Source organism: Vespula pensylvanica, chromosome 2 (assembly GCF_014466175.1).
Source record: "Vespula pensylvanica isolate Volc-1 chromosome 2, ASM1446617v1, whole genome shotgun sequence".
NCBI lineage: Eukaryota > Metazoa > Arthropoda > Insecta > Hymenoptera > Vespidae > Vespula > Vespula pensylvanica.
The window spans coordinates 12,261,571-12,289,002 of NC_057686.1; the positions used below are offsets into that span (position 1 = coordinate 12,261,571).

The 27,432-nt window shown below is 27.6% G+C and overlaps 6 protein-coding genes across 15 annotated transcripts; 3 read left to right on the plus strand and 3 right to left on the minus strand.

The window, feature by feature from the left end:
* Positions 1-1,824, plus strand: LOC122627287 (trafficking protein particle complex subunit 6b). 4 transcript variants are annotated; one of them, XM_043808338.1, is made up of 3 exons: positions 1-144; positions 240-425; positions 531-1,824. In XM_043808338.1, the coding sequence occupies exons 2-3, from the start codon at positions 300-302 to the stop codon at positions 930-932; spliced, it is 528 nt and encodes a 175-aa protein (XP_043664273.1). In that variant the 5' UTR covers positions 1-144; positions 240-299; the 3' UTR covers positions 933-1,824. The 4 variants fall into 4 exon arrangements, with proteins under 4 accessions (XP_043664273.1, XP_043664275.1, XP_043664274.1 ...); XM_043808340.1 differs by having other exon boundaries at positions 10-144; positions 265-425; XM_043808339.1 differs by having other exon boundaries at positions 21-144; positions 228-425.
* LOC122627284 (cystathionine beta-synthase) lies at positions 1,149-4,229 on the minus strand. Of its 3 annotated transcripts, XM_043808331.1 has the most exons (8): positions 4,113-4,229; positions 3,785-3,836; positions 3,352-3,443; positions 3,147-3,256; positions 2,722-3,071; positions 2,356-2,609; positions 1,998-2,268; positions 1,149-1,823 (listed from the first exon to the last, which is right to left on the minus strand). In XM_043808331.1, exons 3-8 carry the CDS (start codon positions 3,432-3,434, stop codon positions 1,374-1,376), a joined length of 1,518 nt encoding a protein of 505 aa, XP_043664266.1. In that variant the 5' UTR covers positions 3,435-3,443; positions 3,785-3,836; positions 4,113-4,229; the 3' UTR covers positions 1,149-1,373. The 3 variants fall into 3 exon arrangements, with proteins under 3 accessions (XP_043664266.1, XP_043664267.1, XP_043664268.1); XM_043808332.1 differs by lacking the exons at positions 3,785-3,836; positions 4,113-4,229 and adding an exon at positions 3,577-3,762; XM_043808333.1 differs by lacking the exons at positions 3,785-3,836; positions 4,113-4,229 and having other exon boundaries at positions 3,196-3,256; positions 3,352-3,424.
* On the minus strand, positions 3,783-11,710 carry LOC122627282. Its single transcript, XM_043808329.1, has 10 exons — positions 11,575-11,710; positions 9,190-9,507; positions 8,184-9,070; positions 7,319-8,084; positions 6,833-7,229; positions 6,622-6,764; positions 6,382-6,533; positions 5,926-6,312; positions 3,980-5,842; positions 3,783-3,839 (listed from the first exon to the last, which is right to left on the minus strand). Exons 2-9 carry the CDS (start codon positions 9,250-9,252, stop codon positions 3,982-3,984), a joined length of 4,656 nt encoding a protein of 1,551 aa, XP_043664264.1. The 5' UTR covers positions 9,253-9,507; positions 11,575-11,710; the 3' UTR covers positions 3,783-3,839; positions 3,980-3,981.
* LOC122627288 (cytochrome c oxidase assembly factor 6 homolog) lies at positions 9,770-11,484 on the minus strand. 4 transcript variants are annotated; one of them, XM_043808344.1, is made up of 5 exons: positions 11,388-11,483; positions 11,180-11,265; positions 10,451-10,648; positions 10,056-10,197; positions 9,770-9,975 (listed from the first exon to the last, which is right to left on the minus strand). In XM_043808344.1, exons 4-5 carry the CDS (start codon positions 10,194-10,196, stop codon positions 9,877-9,879), a joined length of 240 nt encoding a protein of 79 aa, XP_043664279.1. In that variant the 5' UTR covers position 10,197; positions 10,451-10,648; positions 11,180-11,265; positions 11,388-11,483; the 3' UTR covers positions 9,770-9,876. The 4 variants fall into 4 exon arrangements, with proteins under 4 accessions (XP_043664279.1, XP_043664280.1, XP_043664278.1 ...); XM_043808345.1 differs by lacking the exon at positions 10,451-10,648 and having other exon boundaries at positions 11,388-11,484; XM_043808343.1 differs by having other exon boundaries at positions 10,451-10,657; positions 11,180-11,450.
* Positions 11,711-11,899: 189 nt separating the features above from the next.
* LOC122627283 (cyclin-G-associated kinase) lies at positions 11,900-17,133 on the plus strand. The gene is made up of 7 exons (XM_043808330.1): positions 11,900-12,037; positions 12,750-12,811; positions 12,889-13,474; positions 13,548-14,335; positions 14,449-15,168; positions 15,470-16,588; positions 16,726-17,133. Exons 1-7 carry the CDS (start codon positions 11,914-11,916, stop codon positions 16,831-16,833), a joined length of 3,507 nt encoding a protein of 1,168 aa, XP_043664265.1. The 5' UTR covers positions 11,900-11,913; the 3' UTR covers positions 16,834-17,133.
* Positions 17,134-17,382: 249 nt separating this feature from the next.
* On the plus strand, positions 17,383-27,045 carry LOC122637614. Of its 2 annotated transcripts, XM_043829845.1 has the most exons (9): positions 17,383-17,663; positions 18,065-18,610; positions 18,686-19,698; positions 19,763-20,630; positions 20,764-21,113; positions 21,192-21,564; positions 21,632-21,702; positions 21,774-22,730; positions 22,806-27,045. In XM_043829845.1, the coding sequence occupies exons 2-8, from the start codon at positions 18,149-18,151 to the stop codon at positions 22,711-22,713; spliced, it is 4,077 nt and encodes a 1,358-aa protein (XP_043685780.1). In that variant the 5' UTR covers positions 17,383-17,663; positions 18,065-18,148; the 3' UTR covers positions 22,714-22,730; positions 22,806-27,045. The 2 variants fall into 2 exon arrangements, with proteins under 2 accessions (XP_043685780.1, XP_043685781.1); XM_043829846.1 differs by having other exon boundaries at positions 21,635-21,702; positions 21,774-27,045.
* The last annotated feature ends 387 nt before the right edge of the window (positions 27,046-27,432 follow it).

A 27,432-nucleotide genomic window follows, 5' to 3' on the forward strand; every position in this document is an offset into this window, starting at 1 on the left:
TTACTTAACTAGATGGCGCTCTCAAAATAGAAAATCGTTGATTTAATCTAATGTTCTGTCGTTTTCATTAACATAAGATAATCTGAATAGTATATTGGAAGTTGTATTAAAATTTGAGGTTGACAGTTATGAGATTTATATAAAGTGAGTATACTTATATATACATATATATATATATATGTATGTGTGTGTGTGTGTAAAAAATTATATATTGTGTCATTGATGAGGTTTATTTAAAGGGATATTGCAAGTGACATGTTATAGGTTATTGACATTATGACAATTAAATACGCATAAATATGAAACAACAAGTTATAGATACCAAAACAATTTCTGGATCAACAGGAGAAGCTGATGAATGTTTGTTTGAATATCTACATGCTGAAATAGTTAATTATGTTTTAAGTTTATCATTAGATACAAAGGTAAGAAAAGTTATATATTTGAAGAATATATATTTAAAACATAATTAGCATAATAAGTTATTAAATACCAAAATGAATTGAACAGTAAATAATCTTTTTAAACAGGAAGGTAAGGAGGATCTATCTCGATTAGAGTGGATGGGATTTAGTGTTGGATATAAAATCATTGAACGATTGACAAGAGAATGGAGTCGTTTTAAAGATGAATTAGATATGATTAAATTTATATGTACAGATTTTTGGTGCAGCTTATATCATAAGCAAATTGATAATCTTAGAACAAATCACCATGGAGTATATGTATTACAAGATAATTCATTTCGTTTACTAGATAAAGTTGGTACTAGTAATACTAAACAATATCTTCCAGAAAGTCCACGGTTATTAGCATTTACATGTGGCTTATTACGAGGTAGTTTAGCAAATCTTGGTATTGTAAGTACTGTAACAGCGGAAACATCAGCTTTACCAAGTTGTAAATTCCATGTTCAAGTACAAAGAATTTAATATGTATATGCATAATATATAAGCATTAACATGCATTTCATATGATTTATCACTATATTATTGATACAAAGTCTGAAAGATATATAATATTCTAGTAATGAATATGAATTTTATAATTAACATGAAGAACATGTCAATTATATCTAAAATTTTCTATAAATTATAAATGATATAAACAATTGAAACTTAACATGTACAAGAAATAAAATAAATATATAAGTATTATGTAACATTATAAATTTATTGGCACTTACAAATATTTAGGCTTTTGCAACTTTGTAAACGTAATGGAATAATTAATTTTCAAGCATTGATGTATTACTGACATTTAATTCTTATTGCACTATAATATTCGTTAATATGAATTACATATGTTTACAATTATATATTGTTTCATTTATTTATTAATATAAAATTATAAAAACAGTGATATACAAAAACTTATGTGGATCCATTAGTTTGTAAAACATTGTCTTTGTTAGAAATAAAATTAACAATATCAGAAGGACTTATAATTCCAATTAAAGCATCATTATTTATATGATCTACAACAACTACATAAGTTTCATGTTCGAGAATTAATGAAAGTTTTATAAGAGTTGTTGTAGATAAAACCTTTACGAAATGTTTTATCATAATATTTTCTACACAATCTGTCTGTTTAATTCCACCAAATATTAGCTTACTCATAAGTATTTGCATTGTAAGAACACCTTTAACCTTTTCCTCATTATCAATAACTACAACTTGATCTGAATTTGTAGTTTTAAGAATATGAATAGCTTCTTGACATGTTGTTGTTTTGGATAATACAGGAGGTTTAGTTATGGATAAAGTTGAAACTGTGTAATTGCACCACCATTTATTTGACTCATCTACTGATGGTATATCCTGCAATATACAATAAAATTTTTTTAGTTAACAGATTTGAAGTTGATGTATTTATGATACATTATAATATAACAGTGAAACTTAGCAACCTTTATAAAATATTATATATTTAAAATTCTATCTTGCATAAAATATTCTCATTTATATCTTATAAATATATTTTTTATGCATTACCAAAAAGCCTCTAATTTCCATCCAGTTATCACATACAAATTTAGTCATATAATTTCGTATTCCATCAGGTAGAATAACAACAACACGTTTTTTTGCAGGAATATCTTTTGCAATTTTTAGAACTGCAGATAAAGCAGCACCACTACTACCTCCACATAATAATCCTTCTTGTTTGATAAGCATGCGTGCTGCATTCAGTGATTCACAATCATTAACTTTTACCCATTTATCTACTACATTACGATCCAGCACAGTAGGTAGAAAATCATATCTTAAAAAAATAATTTTAATAAAACAGTGTATAGAACTTGCAAGTATTAGTGAACAGAATTTATAATGAATTTTATAAATAACATACCCAATTCCCTCTACTTCATAAAAACTAACATCATGCTCATTTAACTCAGATGGAAATGCAAGAATACTGCCAATAGGATCAACTGCAATGATTGTTATTTCAGGATGTAGTTCTTTCAATTTACGTCCAATGCCACTAACAGTTCCTCCTGTACCAGCACCAATTACGACATAATCTAACTTTCCATCACACTGTTTCCAAATTTCCATTGCTGTTTGGTCATAATGAGCCAATGGATTCCCACTATTTGTGTACTATATATGAATAATATACTTATTTATGCTATAAATATAGTAACTTTTTACATACACACACATACATAGATGGCAAAAATATATCATCAATTAGAAAAAATGTTAAACTTACTTGATCAAGAATAACACTATTAGGAATTTCTTTTTGTAGTTTTTGAGAAATACTAATATGGCTTTCAGGACTATTCCAAGCTGCTTCTGTTGGCGTTCTAATTATTTCAGCTCCAAGTGCACGTAGAGTAAGCACTTTTTCATTGGACATCTTTTCTGGCATAACAATAACACATCTATATCCTTTAACAGCTGCAGCCATTGCTAGACCAATCCCTGTGTTACCACTAGTTGGTTCAATTATAGTAGAACCTGGCTTTAATATTCCTTTTTCTTCTGCATCTTGAATCATTCTATGAGCAATTCTATCTTTTACAGAACCACCAGGATTCATAAATTCACATTTTGCAACTAAAATGTAATAATTAAATATTCTATATTACTTCCAATATTAATAGTTTTTGTTTGTAAAATTTGAATACTTACATATTTCACATTCTAATCCATATAATTGAGGAATGTTATTTAAACGTACCATAGGAGTTTGACCAATAGCTTCCAAAATGTTAGGTAATACATCATCTCGATTTGGAAATCTAAAAATTTATAACATTTGTAAAATTATAATTTCTATATATAAAATTTTTAATGAATTTTTATAACTTTTATAAATAAAAAAGTATGTACATACTCTTTTCTTATTGTATGTGGTGTATTTGTTGCATTTGACCTCCATGTACACTGACTTAATCGGTCAGGACGTTCTAGTTCCATTACACAAACCTATTCATATATATAAAGACTTATTAAACTTACTGTAACGTTTATATTGATAATTTGATACATATTAAGTTTAGTAAATAAAATTATATATATAATTTATTTTGTACAACAGAAGAAATTTTAATTTAATTACATGCTATATAAAAATTTTGCTTTTCATCATTTTTAAAATATATGATACTGCATAAATCAACTTTTAATATATAATAATTAACATCATGAAAGTACATTTTTTATAAAAGTATAAGTAACACCTAAATGTTATTTAGTTATAATAAAAATAACAGGTGGATTGTCTGAATATAATATAGAGAAATCGAAAAAATTGAAGTACACTTTACCACGTTAGACTCGTTCCACAGCTGACCTGTTCTACGTCATCAATGGTACCAACTATAAAACATACGAACTATCTTACCAATATGTAAAAATGATTATTTTTAATGATAAATCACTTTATCGAGAGTTTAAAATAGTAATATATAATTTTATTAAATTTTTAAAAATAATGCTTTACAGATACATACACTTTATATTATTATTTTTTATTCTTGAATTCATATATCAAAGTTTCCTGTTTTTTAAATAGGTATTCTTTATCTCTAAGAGCTAACAAATTTTTTAGACAATTAAAATTAAAACCGGTTTTTTCTAAAAATTGATATTTACTTTGAATGATGTCTGACATATCGATATAGTTTTCAATATTACTTTCGTATTTTAGTGTATGATAATATTTTTTGTTAGATTGCATATAAAAATAAAGTATGTTCATAAACTTTGTTTCTTCTTTATAAAAGGTATTATCTTCATGATCGAAAGGATTTTCAACTAATGAAGACTGCTTGTTATGAAGTTTATCAAGACCTATGAACTGTTTTATAAATTCTATGTTATCATCTAGATAAATAGAATTACATAAGGATGTATAATACTCTATTTCTAACAGCAGTTGTTGGTATATAATTTCATCATGTTCACATATTTTTTTACTATCATATATAGTAGAGATAATATGATTTTGTACAATTGTACTAACTGAACTACATATATCAGAAGTATCATTCTTCAGTAATATAAGACAACAATGCATCATTATCAATTTATTTTTAGATTCTACTTCTGAAAAACGTTGAACAAGAAATTGAAGACATTCTAATGCTTCAGTTTTTATATATTCATTGTCACTAAGACTCATGTTAAAAATTGCTGATAATATTTTATATATGACTTTTTCATCTTTGCAAAATATTGCTATTAATATATTTTTTAAGTGTAATACGTTAATATGTAAACTATTTTTATCAAGCTTTGGAATTAAAATCAGAACTATTTCTTCTAATTTTAATTTATAAATATCAATTAATAATGAACATTTAAAAGTTGTAATTATAAATTTTATCATTGCATTAATGACTAATGTATTACCATTGTCAATTATCGATAGTAAAATATGTAATATAATTTTAAGAATTGGAGTGAAACAATGCAAATGAGTTAAAAAATTAATAGTTTGGTCTATATATTCAGAATGAACAATTTTATCAATGATTTTCGAATTAAAATTACCAGTATATTTAATATAATCTGCATATAAATATGTTAGATTATCTATAAATTGATAAAAACTTGGTTTTATTTTTTCCACATGTAATATGCATAAACTATCTAATATAATTTTATCAAAACACTCAATATTTGATGGAGATAATTTCAAGTTAAACAACTCTATGAGCATGCATTCTAAAGTATAATATACTTGTTGATTGCTTTTAGTCTTTAGCTTATTATTCCAGATCTTCACAATATTTTGAATTCTATATTCACTGATATATTTTTCATCAGGGTTAATAATTATTGACTCTATTGTTTTACATGAATTTATATTTTCTGCTTCAGCCAAAAATTTCTCTTTTAAATATTTTATAGCAAGTAAATGCCCGTGTATCTTATTAACATTTTTAATTAAAAAAATATTAAATTTCAATATTTCGATTTCTGATTTAATGCATGGAAATGCAGTTAAAGCTGCATATGCTTTTCCAGTAAGTACTCTAATATATTCAATAGGATTAGCCAGAAGTTTACAAAAGCAACTTTTCATTTCTTGTACAAAATCATATGATAAATAATCAATGAAATCACAACCACTAATTGAAAACTTAGAAAGCAATATAAGAATATGTACGATATTTGAATATTCGTGTAACATAGTATTTGAATTTTCAGATAATTGTGAAAAAATCTGAAGTTGTTTTAATATGTGATTTGTAAGGATTGGATAATGAGTGATGAAGTGATTAACGGAATATCCATTTCCAAAATCTAATTCTTTTCCACCAGGACTTTGTCCTACCAAACGTGGTATTATAGAGCCAAATAATTGAAGACTAGCATTCCTAAAAATTGAAAGTATTGATAATTTGATAATATTAATCATATTAACGACCTTGAGAAAAACGTATAATGTGTAATTGTCTACCTGATTTGCCAAATTTCTGATCGTAAATATTGAAAACATACTAAAGAAATACGCTCCATATATGGTGTTAATTGTACATGTAAATTTTTGTCTGCTACCAATGTACGTAAAAAATATAAATGTCTTGCTAATGGAAGATCGTATTTATATTCAATATTTTCGAATTGAATTTCAGACCAGCTTTCTAAAGAATACAGTAACTCTTGTATAGCAAAATGTAAAAGAGGTCTTCCTTTACGATTATCATTAGATACAATTTTATGAAACATTAACGTAAATCCGGCACCGCGTCGAGTTATATTCAAAGTATTCGTAGTTTTATCTTCTAATAAATTTTTTACATACACTTTTAATGTTTCAGCATAACTATCTTTCTTGCATATACATCTAAAATACCATAAATATTATTACCAGTTATATCATAAAAATGACAATAGATTATAATAAATGAAATACCTTACTAAGTTGCCAATTGCTATTCCAGCAGCTTCAATTGCTCCTTTATGTCTACATTTCGTTAGTACCATTGCAATTAGCTTAATTGCATGTAAAGTAGTCTCATTAGAGTACATACGACTACCAATATTATTAACTATTTCACAAGATACCTTGATAAAAAATATAATCTATCAGTTCACTATATTGTTTAAGTTAAAACTTATTTTAAAAGGATAACTTAATTTTTAAATAATATACCTTCAAAGATAGCCAAATACAAGATACAATAACTTGATGTGCAGGTGATAGAATAAGATCATCATAATTATCATCATTTATTGCACTAGTTTTAATTGTATCATTAATTGCTAATCCCATTTCTGCAAATGATGATGCATATTCTGGAAAATATCAATACAAATTAGAATGATCTTATTTCATTATAACATATGAGATAATAATATCTTACTTGTAGTTGTAGATTTTGATGACAATATAGATAAAAAGAAAGTTATAGCATCATCTAAGAAATCCAATAAATTTTTTATGAAATTTAAAGGAGGTGTATAGTTTTCTAGTCCATCTTCGAAGTTACAATTAAGCATAGCAGTAAGGATACCATAAAAAGATCCATTATGAACAATAGCTTTTAATATATCTTCTTTCATCTGTAGTAATTGCTTTTGTGCTTCACAGAGAAAGAATTCATAATAACTATTACATAAAGTACTTTTTTCACATTTATTAGTAATAAATTCTGCATTAAAAGGCTCCCAAGTTGACAGAATCTTCATCAGTGCTGCTCCACTCTCCACTTCATAGAATTTAGATGAATTACAATTTTTTAATCCCATATCAAATATTACCTGATATTATATCATTTTTAAATTAAAATATTATCATGTTTTATTACAATATTTTAAAAAATAATTAAATAATAAATCAAAGCTCTTACTTTTTTTTCTATATTCGTTAAAACATCTTTCTTAAAATAATTGATAATAATGTAAGTTGCTGTTTGCTTTACATCAAGTGCACTATCTTGTAGTAGCTTTAAGAGGACCAATAAACATTTCTTATTTGTGAACTTGCACTTTATATCTTCTTTTGTGCATTTATTGTGCAGCATAATAGGAGAATTATGTTCTTTTTCAATAAGATGCTTACAAAAATATGTATGAGTTATAGAAAGGACAACTTTGTACAAATTTAATCCAAGAATTTTACGTTGATAACGAGAACCAGGTTCAAAACAGTCTAATAAGAATTCATGTAACCAATCTACTATATTACAGATATATTGATTATAACCAAAATTTTCACTACTTTTTAAAATGTTTGTATAAAATATTTTAAAGTATTTAGTTATCCCATCTCTTAAGAATATTGATGTGGTATTTACATTATACCACAAAAATTGTTTTATTATAATAAAGTGATCAGTTTTATCATTATTAAGCAATTTACTGGATTGATAACAGTAGATTGCAAAACCATTTAATCTTATAACTTCATCTTTGTGATGTATATAAAAAATAAGGTCAATATCTTGAGGAAAAGTAACATACATTTCATTAGCTATTCTTTGCAAGTGTGAATGAAAAAATGGTGCTGCAAAATCTTTACATAATTCCCATAGATATAATAGAATATTCTTATACTTTGCTATGGTTGGTTCAAGCCAATATTTACAAAGTGCTTTAAGTGCATTATGATTTTTGCTGAAAAAAATTATAAATTAAATTTCAATGCAAAGTAAATAGTAATTAAAACGAAATTATCCATTAACTAATAATATGTCATGTATTTTATATACTTACTTTGGTTCTATTTCCCATTGATAAACAAGATATTTTATAACAGTATCAAATGACTTTTTCCAATCTTTTTCAGTGAGTCTCTTTAAAATATTCATATAAACTTTTGTACCAACACAACGTAAATGATTTTTTGTTAATGATGTACTCAAGCATAATAAAAAATGTTCTGATGTTATCATTTCAATTCTGCATTTTGGCATATTACAAACTTCTGCTAATATGATATATTTTGTTTCATTTTGCCATGACAAACTGTCAATACAATTAAATACATATTCCAAAAACCCATTATATTTTTCTATCATTATTCTTAAATATATATTAAAAATATATGTTGCATTCTGCTTATTAATATCATTAATCGAATTATACCAGTTTGAAAATATAATCATTTCCAATTTTTGTTCTATTAATAAACTATTCGTATTCCAAAAATCTGTGTATATTGATCTATGTAACCAAGTATTCAATATTTTATATGCAAAATATGTGTAAGGAGTATATTGTATACAATGAGGATAAATAATTTTGAATATAATACACAATACATTATTGGAATATATTTTTTTCTGATTAACTTGTAAGTAACCATGTGTAATGACCAACTTAAACAATTCTAGATGAATTATTTTATATGTCTTATTAATAAAAAATAATTCAGAGGAATCTATTTCTAAAAAATATGCTAAATATCTTTGCAATGATTCAGGATCACATTGAGCTGATTGTAATATGAAAAATGCATGAGAAGCTAATAAAATCCATTCTTTGCCCATATCTTGATTACTAGTCAACACTTCCATTATATTTAATAATATTAATTGCCATTCTTCTTTATTTTTTGTAGTTAATAAATGCTTGAATGAAAGATTAAATGTTATTAATTTCTGAAATAAAAAATTAAATATTTTTATTAAAATAATATTTTGATATTTTATTACAATGCTACTAAAAAATGATATTGAATGTCATGAAGTTGTTAAGGAAGTATAATATACATACTAACTTTATAAATAGCAACATTCTCTTTGCATATCTGTAATTCTTGAAGTAGATGAGAGAGATCCATTGTATTGTACAATTCCTGTTCCTTTTTAACATGTGAATTATGCTTTGCAGATTTCGCTAATAATTTTATTCCTTAAAATTAATAGCATAATCCTTATATATGTTAATTGAAGAGAACATAAATATTACCATATTATTTTATTTATCAGAATAATCTTTTTATTCTTGAAAATTAAAAATTGATGATTCAGCAACACATTGTATTAGTATATTTGACTTATTTGAAAAATATTTTCTTCCTTCTTAGTCACATCTCCTGTAATATAGGAAAAATAGTACTCTTTATCAGAAGTATTGCTTATTATACAATTAAATATAATTGTATAATATAATTTTGTAGATTTTCATAAAATAAATTATTTGGCAGAATATGTGTTCTGATACAAAAAAGAAGAGTAACAGAAAGAGTGTGCAATCCAAAGCACTTTTCAAAGTCATTATCAGTGAAAAATAAGTAATAAAAAAATGCTGTATAATAGTAGTTAAAAACAAGTGGTTAATATAATAAAATATACACATTTTGTAAGTATCTATTTATTATTTATATGAACTAAGAAAATTGTAATAAATAAATAATAAGCTTATTACTCTTAGATACATTCATTTGTAAGTTATAATTGTTTTATTAAAGAGATGTTTGATTTTTTTCTTCTGGAACATATCCTTCTAGCTCCAAACGCTCTTTAAATTTTAGATATTCCCTTTTACGATCAAAGTGTTTCACCTGATCAATGGTAATTGATCTTATTATAGATAATGAAACAAAGTAAGAAATACATATCTTAATTACCTATTAGGACTTACCCATTGAGAAGGACAAAATTGTTCATATTTTTTTCTAAATTCATTGCAATCTGTTTCTGATTTTGCTTCATCTAAGCACTTCCAATATTCATCTCTATGACTCCAACAGTTCAAGCGATCTTCTTTATTTGGAAATGACATTCTGTAAAATAATGATTCAAATATATAAAATTATTAAAATTACTATTAAAAATATAAAATTATTTCAGGGAACTCTTGTTGAATAATATGTATTTATAATATATATAATATAATATAAAAAAGATATATAGAACTATATTTTTTGTAATTATATTAAAATGTCTATAACTTTTGATATTAATGTATATATAAAGTAAATTCATAAAAAAATATTTATTAAATTATTTTAAAAATTGATAGGTAAAATAACTTACCTATAAAATTTGACTGTGTATAAACATTTATTTTATAAACAATCACTCACTCATATCAAATATTAAACATAGATATGGATATGATGATATTTAAATTAAAATATTATCAAAATTAGATACAAAAGGTATAAGATTCAAGTCAAATGCAAGTAAAAATGACCAGTTAAGTATGTTCTTAGAGGTTTGTACACATCTGACCTTGAATAACTAAAAATAGTTAATATGCTATTCTATATAAAATAAATTTATAAATATACTAACATTATATCAAAATAAAGAATGTAAATTTATAAATAATTTACAAAATAGTATTCTCAAGTCCATTAAAGTAAAACATACTGAATCATTAATAAGGATTAATAATAATAATTTTAATGTTACGAAGATTTAACTTACTTTATAAAAATCTGAACTTATAAATTTATAATTTAATTTTTTAATTATTTTGTATATTTATTTAACTATAGAATTTTTAAAGTATTTAACTATAAAAATAAAGAAATTTATATAGAATGTTCAAATGAAGTATAAATCTGTGAATAGATATAATTTTACTAGAATTAAATCATATGAATGTTATATGCAAACATTTAAAAATGTATTAACATTGAGATTAATATAAATCTTAGAAGTAAATAAGAAGTTATAACTATAAATATTTTTCTTATTTTTTATAGATATAGGATATAATTCAATTTCTAATTGAATAGTGTAAAAATATGAACTAACCTAATTCTGTATCTGGTCACATGAAAAGCACATGAGAATAGATATCAACTGATAAATATCAACGTACTACCTTCTATTCTTGATTTCTATTATGAATCAAATAAAAAATAAAAATTTTTACTTAACATTCATCATGAGTAGATATATATTTATAATCAAAATTATTTTAATTTTGTTAGAATATATGATTCATCAAATTACAATGTACCCTGTATGGGAAATGTTCACATTATTAAGTAACGCGCATAAATATACATGCATCTTTAAAAATTATAAAAATAATTAAATAGCTTATTACTTCATTAAAAATATAGTAATAATGTTTAAAGAATTTTAACGCGACGATTAAAAGTAGTATTGAGATGTATATATAAAACTTTATTGTGTTAACTTACTTCGAAATCGTGCAATCCAATCCATCTATCGAACGATTATCGAATTTCTTTGAAGATAATATTATTTAGTCAGATGTAAAAAGATATTAAAATAAATTCAAATAGAACAAATATATAAGTTATACTTATTAATGATTCATTTTTTGGATTTTCAAATGTTTTATTCAAAACATAATTCAAAATTCCAACTGCTTTACTGACGTTCACTTTCGTAAGCATGCGTACGGTACACTACGTAGATGATGTGGGGAAGCCAATATGGCTGGGTGGCATCAGTTATTCGCACGATTACAATAAAAGAAAACTTTCTGGATAATTCAACAAGAATTTTAAATAAACATGTCGGATTATATACGATCTGCTATAGGATACTTAAATGGAGGAACAAATACAAATGAATATGTTGGGCAAATTTTGGAAATCAATAATGTAAAACTTCGTGTGAACAGATTAATCGCCGAAGGTAAGTTTGTTGCATGCTTTCACTTTTATAATTTATCATTGATTTCATCATGATTCTAGATGCAACGATTTTTAATTGTATTCATTAAAAATTCTTATTACTTTTTTTTTCATTGTCATCTTAAAATAATATCATTTATCATTCTCTATATGTTGTCAAGCACTTAACCACCTGGCATGTGTCAAATATGTTTTGACATATCTAATCAAGTAAATGTCTATGCATTATTTGATATTTGCAGACATAAATATTCGAAGAATTACTATTTACTTTTTAATATGCATAAATTAATTTATATTGTTTTTCATCTTACTTCCTTTATATCCTATACTTTCTATAAAATATCTATCTGAAGGTTGTAAAGAATAAAAAATACATATTTAGTTTAAAGATACAGTATATATTGTATCGTTGTTTTGTTTATTAATTATTTCTACAAAAAAAAAGTAATCATTTGAAAAATATATTTTAAAGACGTTTGGATTATTAAACTATTTTAATATTTTGAATTATTAAACTATTGTTAATAATAAGTTATATTGATAAAAATATTAAATAATTTATGTATAAAATATTTAGGAATATATACATATATGGTATATATATTTGACATAAAGCAAGTAAAATATATTTCTATACATATAGTTGTTGTAATGAAATTATATATCATTATGGATATTTAGATAATTTGTGGCAAACGTCGTATCAACAGGTGGATGGGCTTTGGTGTTTGCAGTAGAAGATGTTTCAACAGGAAAGGAATATGCACTTAAGGTATCTTTCTTGAATTTTTTATTAAAAAATATAAGAGGTAACTGTTTGAATTCAACATATTTGCTTTATGTTATTAGAGACTCATTGCAGCTGACGAGGATACCAACAAATCTATTGTACAAGAAATAGATGTATTAAAGAAATTGTCAGGCCATCCTAATATTATTCAATATTTGCATGCACAATGTTTAGAAAGAGAAGGTAGTAAAAGTGTTGAATATTTACTAGTCACAGAATTATGTCCTGGTGGGACTCTTGCTGATATACTTCGAAATATTGCTTCAAATTCATTAACACTTGCTCAAATATGTAAAATTGCTTATCAAGTAACAAGAGCTGTTCATCATATGCATAATCAACAGCCTGAACCATTTGTACATCGTGATATCAAATTGGAGAACTTTTTAATTGGATCTGATGGTCTTATCAAATTATGTGACTTTGGAAGCACTACAACTAATCAAATCTTACCAAATCCATCATGGAATGCCCAAAAACGTGCTACTTTGGAAGATCAAATGGCAAAATGTACAACACCTATGTATCGTGCCCCAGAGATGATGGATACATGGAACAATGAACCTATAGGACCACCAGTTGATTGTTGGGCACTTGGTTGTATTTTTTATTCTTTAGTCACTTTGCGACATCCTTTTCCAGATGGTAAAATTCTTTTTATTTTTTTATGATCATTAAGGAATGATTCAACATAATTTTCATTTTATTTTATTTACAGGTAATAAGTTAGCAATTCTCAATGCTAAGTATCCACCATTACCTCCTAATCCTCGGTTAGCATGTCTTTACGAATTAATAAAAGGATGTTTAAATATTTCACCAACACAAAGACTTACAGCAGCCATGTTATTAGACCGACTTGCAGCAATTGCAGAATCAAATAATTTTGATCTTAGAGAACCTCCAAAAGTGGAAATTGCAATTAAACCTCCTCCACCTCCAAGACCAACACCACCTTCTAATACACAAACATCACCACCAAAACCAGCTTCTACAACAGCAATGCCACCTCTTAGGCCTGTTCCAATTCAACAATCCACAGTTAAATCAGCAGTTGTAGCACAACCGGTCGGCCTATTTAGTTCATTAAAGGGTGGTGCAGGTAGTTTTTTACGTAATATAAAGGATACTTCTAGTAAAGTGATGCATTCTGTACAACAAAGTATAGCAAGAACTGAACTAGATGCTAGTTATTTAACGTCACGAATATTAATAATGCCATATCCAGCTGATGGTATAGAATCTGCCTACAGGGCAAATCATGTAGAAGATGTAAGGAATTTCCTTCAATCGCGGCATCCACTACCAACTCGTATTCAGTTATATAATTTATCTCGTGGACGACCAAATGTTGCTAGATTATCTGGGAGACATATAGATTGTTCATTTGCTTATGCATCTGCAGACTCTACTGCTCCTTTATTGTCTGCATTATACCAAATTTGTCAAGATATATATAGATATTTGAATGCTGATTTTAATCGTATTGTAGTTTTATATTGTACAGTAAGTATATTTTTTTAATGTTTACTATACATACACGCGCGCGTGCACACATCACATACACACATGCGCGCGTATTTTTACAGATTTGTTATATAGACATTTTTAATTTACAGGATGGATATCATGCAAGTGCTACAGTGGCATGTGCTCTTCTAATTTATGCTAAAGCTTTATTTTCTAGTGAAGAAGCAATAGCATTATTTACAACAAGACGTTGTTTACCCCCACATTTGCAACCATCAGAATTGCGCTGTATTAATTATATGACTTTTCTTAGCAATGGTACTTTTCCTCATACGGAGCCTTTAATACTTCGCTCTCTTATTATACAGCCAGTACCATTATTTACAAGAGCGAAAGACGGCTGTAGGCCTTACATTGAGATTTATAGCAATGGTGCACAAGTCTTTTCGACTAAGCGACAAATATATGAAGAAATGAGATTATTTGGTATGATGGAAGGAAAAGTATGCATAATAATAGGAGACGCAACAGTTCGTGGAGATGTTACAATTGTTTTATTTCATGCGAGACAACAACTTGGACGTGTTATTGGAATTAAAATTGCTTCAATGCATTTTCATACAGGTTATGTGTCTTTGAATGAAAATGCTTTGATATTTGATAAACAGGACTTAGATGAAGTACCAGAAGTTGGAGGAAAATTTCGTATTATTTTAAATGTTATGTTTGGTAAAAACAATTCAAAGTTATCTAGAGTACCAGCTCCATGGGAAGCAGAAGAAGGTTCCAAACTTGTACCTGATCCATTGTTTGGGTCAACATTGGAGATGGAAGAAACATTAGAAAACTTCAGAACTACTATAGAAAAGGTATGTTCCTCTTTTTTGAAATTTCAAAAATAAGGAATTTAAAAATAAAAAATATGTAGAATATTCTAGAGTTCTTTTATAATTTTGATAATATACTCTAAAAGTAGCATTTATTTTTATGAATATTTTAATTTTAATTTTTCAGTAATATATTTTTGGATCTATGCATACACACACACTTGTTTATTTTAATTTTATGTTTACTTCATAGAAGATATTATTTAAATTTGGTTGAAAAAGACTATAATATAACATAAATATATATAAATTTTTATATTAAAAAATATTATGTGTACTTTAGACTGAAAATAATGATACACCAGAGTCTGTGCCTGAAACATCAGTTGATAACATGGTACAAGAGGAAATATCTCCCATACAAAATACTATACAAGAAAAAGAAGATAAAAAGGATGATATACTTCAAGAAGCTGACTTATTAAATCTAGGACTTTCAGATAGCAATACTATTAATAATCCTAATCTTACTCCTGCTATGGATTCAGGATTTGATATATTCTCTAGTTCTAGTCAAAATGAAAATGATCTCTTGGGAGGATTTGGTGTGTTTTCTCAACAAGAAACAACGAAAAGCTCCCTGTCTACAATTAATGATCCTGTACAAAATGACTTATTATTTGGAAATGATCAGTCTGTTAAAATTGAAAGTAGTAAAAGTAATATTAATGTGAGTAATCTACTTTTTGATCAGAACCAATCTGTAACTAAAGAAACAACTGAAATATTGTTTGATCCTTTGAGTGACACCTCTTCAAGTAACTTTCTTGGAGGTCTAACAAATTCAAAATCAAATGTATCAAAGGTGCCAAATGTCGAAGAGAACTTCCCACGGAATGCAAGTGTACCAAATTTTGCAGCACAAAATAAAGATCCATTTGCAAATCTTGCTGGGTCATTAGGAGCAGGTCTTACATCTAGCTGGAATGGAACACCAAGAAATTCTAATACGCCTCAATCAGCTAGCCCAGCTCCTGCTAGTACTCCCATTCATTCAAGTCCTAATATGCACAAGTCTAATACAACTAATGATACAAGTAACAATGATATCAACGCATTCAGCAATAAATCAACAAAAGCAAGTGGTGATGCGTTTGAAGATTTACTTGGTAGTCAAGGATACAATTTTTTTAGTTCCCGAAAAGCAGAAAAGGATAGTCCAAAAACGATAAATCAAATGCGCAAAGTAGAAGCGGCTAAAACAATGGATCCAGATCGCTTGAAAGTTACAGAATGGACTGAAGGGAAAAAAGGAAATTTACGTGCTCTTCTTTGTTCATTACATACGGTTTTATGGCCTGAAGCAGAAAGATGGCAACGTTATGAAATGCATCAATTAGTTACTGCTGCTGATGTTAAGAAGGCATATAGGAAAGCATGCCTGGCTGTACATCCTGACAAGGTATTTATATTACATAATATATTTTTAATATAATTAATTCAATTAATTAATTCATTAATCGTTTATTCCGAATTTTATTCATTGATTATTTTATCTATAGACTAATGGTTATATTAATTATTATTGTTGTATTGCAGCAAACAGGAACTGCAAATGAAAACATAGCAAAATTAATATTTATGGAACTAAATAATGCTTGGAGCGCATTTGAAAATGATACATCTCAACAAAACTTATTTAGTTAATTCTTGAAATCATTGTTAAGGGTGCAAATTTATCTCTATTACTGTCATAAGTTTTAGAAAGACAAGCTAAAAATATATTATATTACAACTGTTTCGTTTAATGTAAAATAATTCTATATTGCATTCCAAGTATTAGCTACGGTCAGGAACAAAATCAAATCAGTATTTTATTAAATACTGTGTAAAATTACATTATTTCTAGCCTTAGGAGTCTAGTTAATGTAATGTTTAACATATATGTATATAAGGCAAATATAAATTAAAAGATTCGAAATATATAAAAATATTTTCCGCCCAAAATTTCGTAATTCTTTGTCCCTATTTATAATTTTATAATGATAACTTTAATTACAAAGATAAATAACAATATTCTTTAATTATCATTTTTCATTATTTTAAGTTTAACTATAATAAAGTAACTTTCATTCATTTTATTAATTTAGTGATATTAAATATCATCATTATCCTATATAAAAAATTATATTATTGATCAAGATTTTTATCAAAAGAATGTAGCATCACATAATAATTTGATCTATACATATCTATTATAGAACGTGTGCACTAGAGGGATGTAGAAGTGCTTGCGTGCGCTATAGGGTCGCAATTTAAAGGGAGGGGCTGCTCGAAAATGGCTGATACGCACAGGGTAGGATATCCGGAAAAGAGAAAGTGACGGTTCCTGTCTTCCATACTGACCAATTGAGATTCTTTTATGACGTTTGATGCAAATATAGTTAATTAATAATTATTATGAGGCGTTTACGAAACAATCTTCGTGTACTTCTAAAACCTCCACCAAAAACGGATACAGATCTTCCTCCTAAAAGGTGAAGTATCTTTGATTATGATCGTTAAGTTATTATTCGTTAAGTAACGAAATATATATATCAAGAAATCTTATTTTTCTATACGATGTAAAATGTATGATTTTATATTATTTAAATAAATTTAAATATAAAATCAAATTTTATCTAAAAAATTTAATTTAGAATCATATTCTAATATTAATTTCGATGTTATTCTCACTTACTTTTTCCATAATTAATAATCTATTTCAATTTTGTAATAAACTTTGATAATAAATTATCCATATGTATTTATATTAGAGAGTACATATTGGATAGTAAATATCCAATATGTACTCTCTAATATAAATAATACTACAGTATATTACAGAAAAAAAGTGCTATATATATATATTTATTAATAATCAATTTTATATCCATAGATTAGAACCTTCTTTTAATAATATGAATCAAAGAAATTAAGAAAGCAAATATACGGAGAAAAAAATTAAAAACATTCGAGGAAGATGTCTGGGTCCGCTTTAAGAATTGCATTTTTCCTTTTCTTGGGACTTTCAACAAGTTTGTTAATATTTAATAAAGCAGATGCTACTAAGTCTATCAGAGCTGTAAAAGCTAGATTGAAAACATCTTATTCATCATGGCGTATACTGGTATGCCTAACTCAACCACAAACTCTATATAAGATGGACTTTCAAAGATCATGGGAAGAAGCCAGATTAGAATCATCATCTCAGACAGACATGGAAGTATCTTATATTGAAGCAAGAATGACGCCACTGACAGATTCTTTATCATATTCTTTATCATTATTAAATAAGTTTTGCACAGACATCGAAGGTGGAAAAACAGTATTGAGTCTTATAATAGGTGGAGGTTCAGCAGCTAGATTCCTTGTTACAGCTGCTACTGCCTTGAATCTTCCAGCTTTATGGTTACCATTTGCTCATCGTGATTTTCTTCGTCAGGTTAGTAATTTTGTATTATTTAAACTTCATATATTAAACAAAAAATATATATATTTACTTTGTATTTTATTATAGGGTAATTATGGTTCTTTTGAAAGTCGTATAGGTTCTAGTTCTAAAGAAGTTGGTGCAGCAGCTGCTGCATTAATGCACAGAGCTAATTGGCATGCATTTACACTATTGATTGATACAACTATGCTTCCTGTATCTCATCTTCTTCAAACAAATCAACCAGTATTAACACCTAGAGTAATCATTCATCTTCCAACGAATGACAAAACTTTGATAATGAGATTAAGAAGAGTAGCTGCTGAAGGGGGTACTGGTGGAATCGTAGTGATGGGTTGCGATTTAAACAACGCAAGAAGAATACTTACAGTGGCTAGTAAATTTGAAATGCTTTCAGGAAGATTTTTGTGGCTCTGGTTAGATCTTAGAGCAGAATTAAGACCTAATGAACCAAATATAATTAGTTCACATATCGTTCATGGTTCAAGAGCATCAATTGCAACGAATGGAAATTCTTCTCCATTAGAGAACTTAGAGCGCAATGTAAATCTTATACCAGAAAATCAATTACCTTTAAATTCTTTACCAAGCTTAACAAATGATATACATAGATTGCAAGAATATAAATGGCAAAATGAGAGGACCATAACTAAACGGGAAGAAAAAACATTTAATTTTGATGATGAAGAAGTTAGAATAATGGATAAGGAATTAAATTCTAAAAGTTTCATGCCAGTTGGAATGCTTGCCTTAAGACCTTCCAGTATAAGAATAATGAGTGGTGATACCATATTATCTAGAATATTAAGAGAAACATCACAGGCATTGGATGAAACACTCTCAGAAACAAAAACAAAGATGAATCGTCTTAGAGAATCTCAATTAAAAGAACATTTTATCCCAGAATGTTTTCCACATCCAAATGCTAAATTTTTAACAAGTGAAGTGAGAGAAAATTTTTCTAGAATATTAACACATAAATTAAGAAAGTCAATGGGTCAAATCTCTAAAGATAAGGCAGAATTTCAGTTATTAAATTTGCAAGCAGTGAGATTTCCTGGAAATAAGACTCAATTAAGGTTTATAATAAATTTTTTTAATTAATATTTTAATGTTTGTCTAAAATAAAAATTTTTTGTATAGATGGACCAAAGTGGGTACTATCAAAGGAGGAAAGGAAGTTCGTCTTGATACAATAATTTGGCCAGGTGGTGGTATTGTTCCAGCCTATCTTGAACAAGGAGGAGAAAGTATTGGAATGCCAGTGTATCGCATAGTAACTGCACTAGCATCGCCATTTACGATGGCTACGAAGTTACAAGAAGGACTTTGTTTAAGAGGATTAATTTGTCGTCATGGAAATACCATTATGTGTTGTTATGGATTAAGCATAGATTTGATGTCCTTAGTCGCACGTGAATTGGGATTTCGTTTTGATTTATATGTTGCTCAAGATGGCTTATTTGGAAAAAGGAATGGCAGAAGTGGTACATGGAATGGTATAATGGGAGAATTAGTTTCTGGACGTGCACAATTGGCTTTTGCAGCAATGAGTGTATCTGCTCATAGAGCAGAAGCAGTAGATTTTACTACACCATATTTTTTTAGTGGAGTTAGTTTCCTTACAGCCCCAAAATTAAAATCAGAGATACCTTTATTTGCATTCCTTTTTCCATTTAGTACAGAATTATGGATTGCCGTATTCACTTCATTGAACTTTACTGCAATAGCAGTAGCAATTTATGAGTGGTTAAGTCCATTTGGTCTTAATCCATGGGGTAGACAACGAAGTAAAAATTTTTCAATAGCTTCTGCTCTTTGGGTAATGTGGGGACTTTTATGTGGTCATCTGGTAGCTTTCAAAGCTCCAAAATCGTGGCCTAATAAGTTTTTGATCAATATTTGGGGAGGATTTTCTGTCATCTTTGTAGCTTCATACACAGCTAATATAGCTGCTCTTATCGCAGGCCTTTTCTTTCATTCTGCGGTCAGCAATTATCATGATAAAAGTGTGAGTATATAGAATAATTTGTACAATTATGTACAAATAATTTATACAAAGATATCTTCTAAGTTATGAAATTTAGAAAATATAGAAAAAAGTATATATTTCTAATATATGCAATGTAATTTTGTAATTACAGTTATTATCACAGAGAGTAGGTGCACCAAGAGCATCTGCGGCTGAATATTATGTACAAAGAGCAAATCCTCAATTATGGTCACATATGGCGCGTTATTCATTATCAGATGTTGCTGAAGGTGTTGAAAAATTAAGGAATGATAGTTTAGATATACTCATTGCAGACACACCTATTTTGGATTATTATCGTGCAACTGATGATGGTTGCCGTTTGCAAAAAATTGGTGACACTATTAATGAAGATACATATGCTGTTGCTCTTACAAAGGGCCATCCTCTTAAGGAGAGCATTTCGAAAGTTATAGCAAATTATACTAGCAATGGATTATTAGATATTTTACAAGAAAAATGGTATTTATTAAAATTTATTATAATATTAATTAGATAATAGAAAGATTGAGTTCCTATTTATATTCGATGTATTTGTAGGTATGGTGGATTACCTTGCATTCACGGTCGGGAAGGTATGGATACAGGCCTAGAACCTGAACAAGGTGGCCAGCCTCGACCATTAGGCGTGGCTTCTGTAGCTGGTGTATTTTGTCTTCTGGGGATGGGTGTTGTATTAGGAGCTATTATTCTTGCTGGAGAACATCTATTCTATAAATATACATTACCAAGGCTAAGGCATAGATCAGAAGATTCTATTTGGCGTAGTCGTAACGTAATGTTCTTTTCGCAAAAACTGTACAGATTTATTAATTGTGTAGAGCTGGTTTCCCCACATCATGCTGCAAGAGAATTAGTACATACTGTTAGACAAGGACAAATTGCTTCTCTTTTTCAAAAAAGTGTGAAACGAGTAAGTTCTCACTTTTACAAGAACTTCTATTTTGTTTTTATGTATCTACTAAGTATCCCTGTTTCAGAAGGAACACGAACAACGTAGACGGCGTAAAAGTAAGGCTCAGTTCTTTGAAATGATACAAGAAATACGAAGGTATTTAATCTATTTGTAGACTAAATTAGTAATGTAGACTAAATTTAATATTTCTTTTTTCTTTTTAATAGAGTACAACAAGAAGAAAAAATAGAAATTGTACACGAAGAACCAGAAACAGTAAAAGTAGTGAAAGAAGAAAAAGTAATAAAAGGAAAAGAAAGAAGCAGAAGTAAAAGTCCATTGATGCGTAGTCCTAGGAGATCAGAAAAAAGTAAAAGTTCTACCAATTTGTATAGTTCTCAGCTTGGGTTATCTCCTGTCAATCTTGAAACGATGATGAAACCAAGAGAATTTACTCTCAGTAGTACTAATCTCAGAGCTAGAAGTCCGTTGGAAACCGTAGGTCGTAGATTGAGCCATGGTGACGGTGGTTCTCCACCACCACACCTTGGATCTCATTTTGGTGGTAGTGCAACATTAAGACCTTTGATGTCAACAAAAAGTGACTCAGCCAGTGGTGGTACTCCTTCTATGAAAGGTGAATCTGCAGGTGGAATACCAACGCCCAAGTATTCTCGAAGTCCAGCAAAACGGGGTCAATCTTTTCCAGTATTTGCTACTCTGAGACCACCGCATTCATCTAGTCATCATACTTCGAAAGGTGGTGCACTGTTATCACCAAATAGCGAATTAACATCTGCTATAGGACGTAAATTATCTCGTGAATGGGGTTCTGGAACTATGGATGTAACAAGATCGTCAGAAGCTATAAGTGGTGGTTCAACATACACATTAAATCAGGAAACAACGCTATCCATTGAATGTCCAGAAGATGATAATAAAGGTCAGGAAGAAGTTTTACCTATTAAGAAACCTATACGCCGCGCTAGAAGTCATGAAAATCGAGATAGTGGCAAATTAATGGTAGATTTGCCATCACCAAGATTAATTGCTCAACCTATAGTGGGTGGTCGATCGGTAAGCGAACGAACCAAAAAACAACTTGAATCAGAACTGAAAGCGATTTTAAGTGCCAGAGCTCATCACCGCGATTTACATCCTCCTTGATAGATTGAAATTTAATGGTAAGAGATTTTGAAAGCACCAAGCTTTGAAGATCGTTGCCTCTGAGGGGCATTGATTGATTTAAGCAATATCAGATTTATAGGTCAATTTATAGAAGAATCTGCCAGTTTACAGGAGGACTAAAAAGTAGGCCGTGTCAGGAGTCGCATAACAAAGCAAAATTTGCAAACAAAGTCTTTGTTTGTCTATACCTTGTTATGTATATTGATAATATGATATAACTGATAAAAAGTGCTATAAACTTGAGTAGAAACGTCTTAATAAGTAGTATGTACACAAACATTACAATATTTTCTTGTTGGCATTTTAACTCTACATTAACCGTCACCCTGGTTGAGTCTCTCTTTTAATTGCAATGGTATTATAGATATTGTGCTTTACAGTATTTCTCAACTAATATTCCATGTGCAGTGGCAATATAAAGAAAAACAGAATTTCATTCAATAGTGATATAGTAATCATAATTCCAATAATATTATTAATAAATAATATATGACGATAAAAATTATATGGTTTTAATGCAGCATGTTTAATCTTACAATAAAATCCAAGTTGCAAAAGTTATCCAATAATTTCAATTTTATTGAAATAATGTAAAAATTTTTAGATTAATAATAAACATTTATAAAAGTTGAGAAACACTGTCCCATTGAATTTTGCTGAATTGGATTGCATACTGCCACCTTAATAATTCTTGTGATTGAAGAAAGGAGAGACTCACTTAATGGACTGCCGGCGTAGAATGACCACTTACTAAAATATATGATCAATCTTACAATCATTGCGCTTGTTGATTATAAAAATCAAGGGCTAATGAGACTTTAATTAATCATACAATCATCACATTGTTCATAAAAATTAAGTATCTAAGAAATCATTACACCAAAGATTTTAAAATCAAGAAATTTTCACTAGAACTTTACTCTAATTTTGAGAAGGTAGCAATGCAACCAACCAGTAGATTAATATTATAAAGAAATATTGTTAAGTGTTTGCTGCAACGAGTCATATACTTATTATATATGTTTTGATGGAGTATTAGAAGAATATGTAATATTTATTTAAAAAGGAGAAGTTCAATTGGTACATGCATCAAAACGAATCTGATAATAAAAATTAAATAAGATATAATTTATAGTCAACTAGCACAGTGACTTTTTAAAGAATTTATTCCAGGTCAAAAAAAAGATATAAATTAATAATTTTTAATAATACAATGATACACATATTCTATATTTTAATTAATCTTAGTTAATCTTCTTGTTATTCTTAGTTAATAATTTTTTTTATTTCGTTTATATGTGTAGATTCTGTTGTAAATTATTACTAATATGATACAATTTGAGATATTATGCACTTATATAAAATATAAATCTGATATTAATTTATTATGATGTAGATTAGGATATATATGTATTACATAATATGAGGACCAAAATACATATTTGCAATATAAACTGTGTTGTGTGAAAATATATGTATATTAAAAATTCTATTTCATACAATTATGTTATATATAATAAGACTTGTGTCTAATATAATCTGTACTTATTATCTATTGTGAAAAAGTATCTGTGCTATGACGATTTTAATTTTTGGCTATTTTTTAATGAATATGCATCTATTACTTTTATTATCACTGATATATGTACCAATAAGTTCTTCTCTACAGGAATTGTACATGAAATGTAATTGGAATTGAGAAACTATTACACACTAATGTGTGAGTATTATCCTTATGTAGATATCCTTTGAATCAAATAAAGGAGACAAATTTGTTTGCTTCAATATTTTAACTTATTGTTAGATCTATAGAGCGTATGTACGAAATTAAATTACAAAATTAATTTTAAAAGATTCATAAGTGAGGCCTTAGGAGTAGTCGTATCCGCCCAATATTTTACCTAAATAATATGAAATTTAAATACTCCATTACTAAGTATATAAAAATAGATATTTAGTTTAAAAGTTCTCGATTAGATGTTATATTAGAACTAATTAAATTCTGGAAAATTTTAAATTGTAAGTTATTACGATTGTATGATGCACGAATTTTAATGAATGGATAAAAGAAATGGCTGGTGTTAAACGAAATTACACCTTAACTTTTATCATTAGATATTTGGTAGTAGTCGTGTATAATTGTTGTATATTTTTATTTAATTGCATGTTAATAATACACGACTGGAATGAATGAAAGTATGTTCTAATTGATCGCATTATTTATTGTTCACATAATATATTCATCTAATATCCTCTGGACATTATTATAATGCGTTTATTTTGTTCATATTGTAATTAACAGTAATGAAATTCCTTTATACTAAGAAATGATAAGAAACTTAATTTTACAGAGCTTTCAAAAATAGAAATTTCAAAAAAAATATCTCTACCGACTAAATTGAATTACTTCACATATATAATGTTTATATAGTATTTAACCCAATTATAAGCGATCAAAAATATATAGGGTGCCAATTTTGAGCTACCCAAGCCTAAAAAATCAAAGATAGATTTATTAATTTTAGCTATATTTGATTTATAAGAGGATTCTTGACAAGATTTAGCGCGATATGCGATTAAACGTTCATTTATTTATTTATTCATAATAGATATTGTGTATAATACATAGTATATATATACATCTTTTACCGGCTAATTAAATAAACTCGCAATCGCACTAAATTTTAAAACGAATTCTCCTTATCTTTGTGCGCCAACAAGACATTTTTGATTTTGAAAATATTACAGAGATAAGAGTGACAGGTACCTATTCAATTGATATTTCTTATATCGATAAAGCATAGAATTTATAATTAATTGGCAGGAATGCAGTTGATATATATGTATAATATTCGAGGGTCGGCCTATTTAATGTACAAAAGTGAAAGTACGGTCTTACAAACATACCCTACAGAATCTTTTTTCTTTTTATAGTATTTGTGTAGTTTTGTATCTGTTTTGTCTTTCCTGTTTATAATTTCATGTTATATAAGGTGTTCTGTAAAAAATAAAAAAAGAACGAGTACAAGTTAAACTTTATCTATTGTTGTATTATCTATTATTCGGGAAATTCTAGATAGGGTTAATAAATAGAAATAATAGATAAAATATTAAGACATCAGAATGAAAAAGAAAATTCCGTAATTGTAGACAAAAAATAAAAAAGATATATCTATTAACGCGGGCATTATCTCGGCGCACGTGTACGCACATATGTATGTAACAGTTGAAGAACTACGCCAGCATGAGTAGGCGATATCGAGAATGTTACAACTGTATCTCTAATAATTGTGGTATTATATCCATTCACTCATAAATGGCAATAAGATTGTTATATTCTACGACGCACTGCCACATTTTTAAGCATGTTCAAATTGTTTTTAAAATCTTGCCAAATGATAATTAGCAATCAATATTGTGTAACGAATGGATGATTTGTGTGTCAAATAATAAAGCGGGAAACACATGTGATTGTTATAACTAAACGAATGAAAATTTTCAATTTAAAATTACGTTTTCACAATATCATAACTACACTCGAAATATCACATTAAATAAATTAGCAAAGTTCCTTTTTGGTTTTTTCTATATGATATATTCGATATGAATCTCAAATCAAGTGTTTCCAATTGATATAACTGATTACAACATTGTATTGTAACGTAGTACTTTTGCGTTTAATATTGTAAATTTAATTTTGCAGATAAAAATCTTAACATTATTTTCGAATATTATTCGTAATATTATATTTATTAAGTTAAAAATAATTTACGATATCAAATTATTAATCTGATTCTTTTAAGAGTAATGTTATAAAATTAATTTAAACCTAAATTAATTTAACATAGATTTGCTGTGCAATGTATCTGTCATTTTGGAAAATCTTACGATTTTCGTCCACGTTTTATTTGCTATTTTATGAATTTTTATTGAGATAACAAAATATATTTAAATATATATTTAATAGTAAACTTCGAATATAAACGATTAGAAATAAAAGAAAAAAATATAATAAATCGATTGATAATACTAAAGATACCTGCCAATTTATTAAAAAAAAAAAAAAACGACCGGCAAGATACATTGAACGGCATGAAGTTCCTCTTATCGACATTTGACTTGTTGGCGTACTCTGTTAGATTAAGTTCCGAGTAAAACCTACCTCGTCTCTCTTGTTACGCCTACTATTATATTACTACTACCACTAAAATACTAATACTACTACTACTAACATTACACTACTACTTATTACAACGCTGTTATTGTTGACGAGAACTCCATATTATTAAAGAATAAATATATTGTCTGAAAGTATTATTTTTCAATGCCCTTCCAATGTGATGTAACATTTAAATAAACATAAAAATAGCTTAATATTAATCAAGTATTGTAATATAGATATATGATTTGTTTAAAAGTATTATATAAGACAAAAAAAAAGAAAAAGAAAAACCTTACGAAAAATAAACTTTTTAAAAGGATCACTTGGTATATAGCTAACGATGTCTACACTTTTAATGAGGGTATTAACACGATTTAATGATATAAGTTGCGTTCCAAATGAGAATATAAGAAAAATATAAAGAAAAGAGAAAGAAAAACATGAAGAGGCTGTTATATTAGTTCTATACGGTCCAGGTTGATTTATATGCTATCGATATAAACGGAAAAGTAATTTTGCAAGTCACCGTAAGAGTC

Coding starts and splice junctions, on each gene's coding strand:
- LOC122627287 (XM_043808338.1), top strand. CDS start 300: ATGAAACAACAAGTTATAGATACCAAAACAATTTCTGGATCAACAGGA. Junction 426..530: donor GTTTATCATTAGATACAAAG/GTAAGAAAAGTT, acceptor CTTTTTAAACAG/GAAGGTAAGGAGGATCTATC.
- LOC122627284 (XM_043808331.1), bottom strand. CDS start 3,434: ATGGAACTAGAACGTCCTGACCGATTAAGTCAGTGTACATGGAGGTCA. Junction 3,257..3,351: donor CCACATACAATAAGAAAAGA/GTATGTACATAC, acceptor ATAAATTTTTAG/ATTTCCAAATCGAGATGATG. Junction 3,072..3,146: donor TGGATTAGAATGTGAAATAT/GTAAGTATTCAA, acceptor ATTACATTTTAG/TTGCAAAATGTGAATTTATG.
- LOC122627282 (XM_043808329.1), bottom strand. CDS start 9,252: ATGGATCTCTCTCATCTACTTCAAGAATTACAGATATGCAAAGAGAAT. Junction 7,230..7,318: donor TAACGAATATAGAAAAAAAA/GTAAGAGCTTTG, acceptor ATATAATATCAG/GTAATATTTGATATGGGATT. Junction 6,313..6,381: donor GCAATTGGCAACTTAGTAAG/GTATTTCATTTA, acceptor ATGGTATTTTAG/ATGTATATGCAAGAAAGATA.
- LOC122627288 (XM_043808345.1), bottom strand. CDS start 10,196: ATGTCATTTCCAAATAAAGAAGATCGCTTGAACTGTTGGAGTCATAGA. Junction 9,976..10,055: donor AATTTTGTCCTTCTCAATGG/GTAAGTCCTAAT, acceptor ACCATTGATCAG/GTGAAACACTTTGATCGTAA.
- LOC122627283 (XM_043808330.1), top strand. CDS start 11,914: ATGTCGGATTATATACGATCTGCTATAGGATACTTAAATGGAGGAACA. Junction 12,812..12,888: donor GAAAGGAATATGCACTTAAG/GTATCTTTCTTG, acceptor TTATGTTATTAG/AGACTCATTGCAGCTGACGA. Junction 13,475..13,547: donor GCGACATCCTTTTCCAGATG/GTAAAATTCTTT, acceptor TTTTATTTACAG/GTAATAAGTTAGCAATTCTC.
- LOC122637614 (XM_043829845.1), top strand. CDS start 18,149: ATGTCTGGGTCCGCTTTAAGAATTGCATTTTTCCTTTTCTTGGGACTT. Junction 18,611..18,685: donor ATCGTGATTTTCTTCGTCAG/GTTAGTAATTTT, acceptor ATTTTATTATAG/GGTAATTATGGTTCTTTTGA. Junction 19,699..19,762: donor GGAAATAAGACTCAATTAAG/GTTTATAATAAA, acceptor TTTTTTGTATAG/ATGGACCAAAGTGGGTACTA.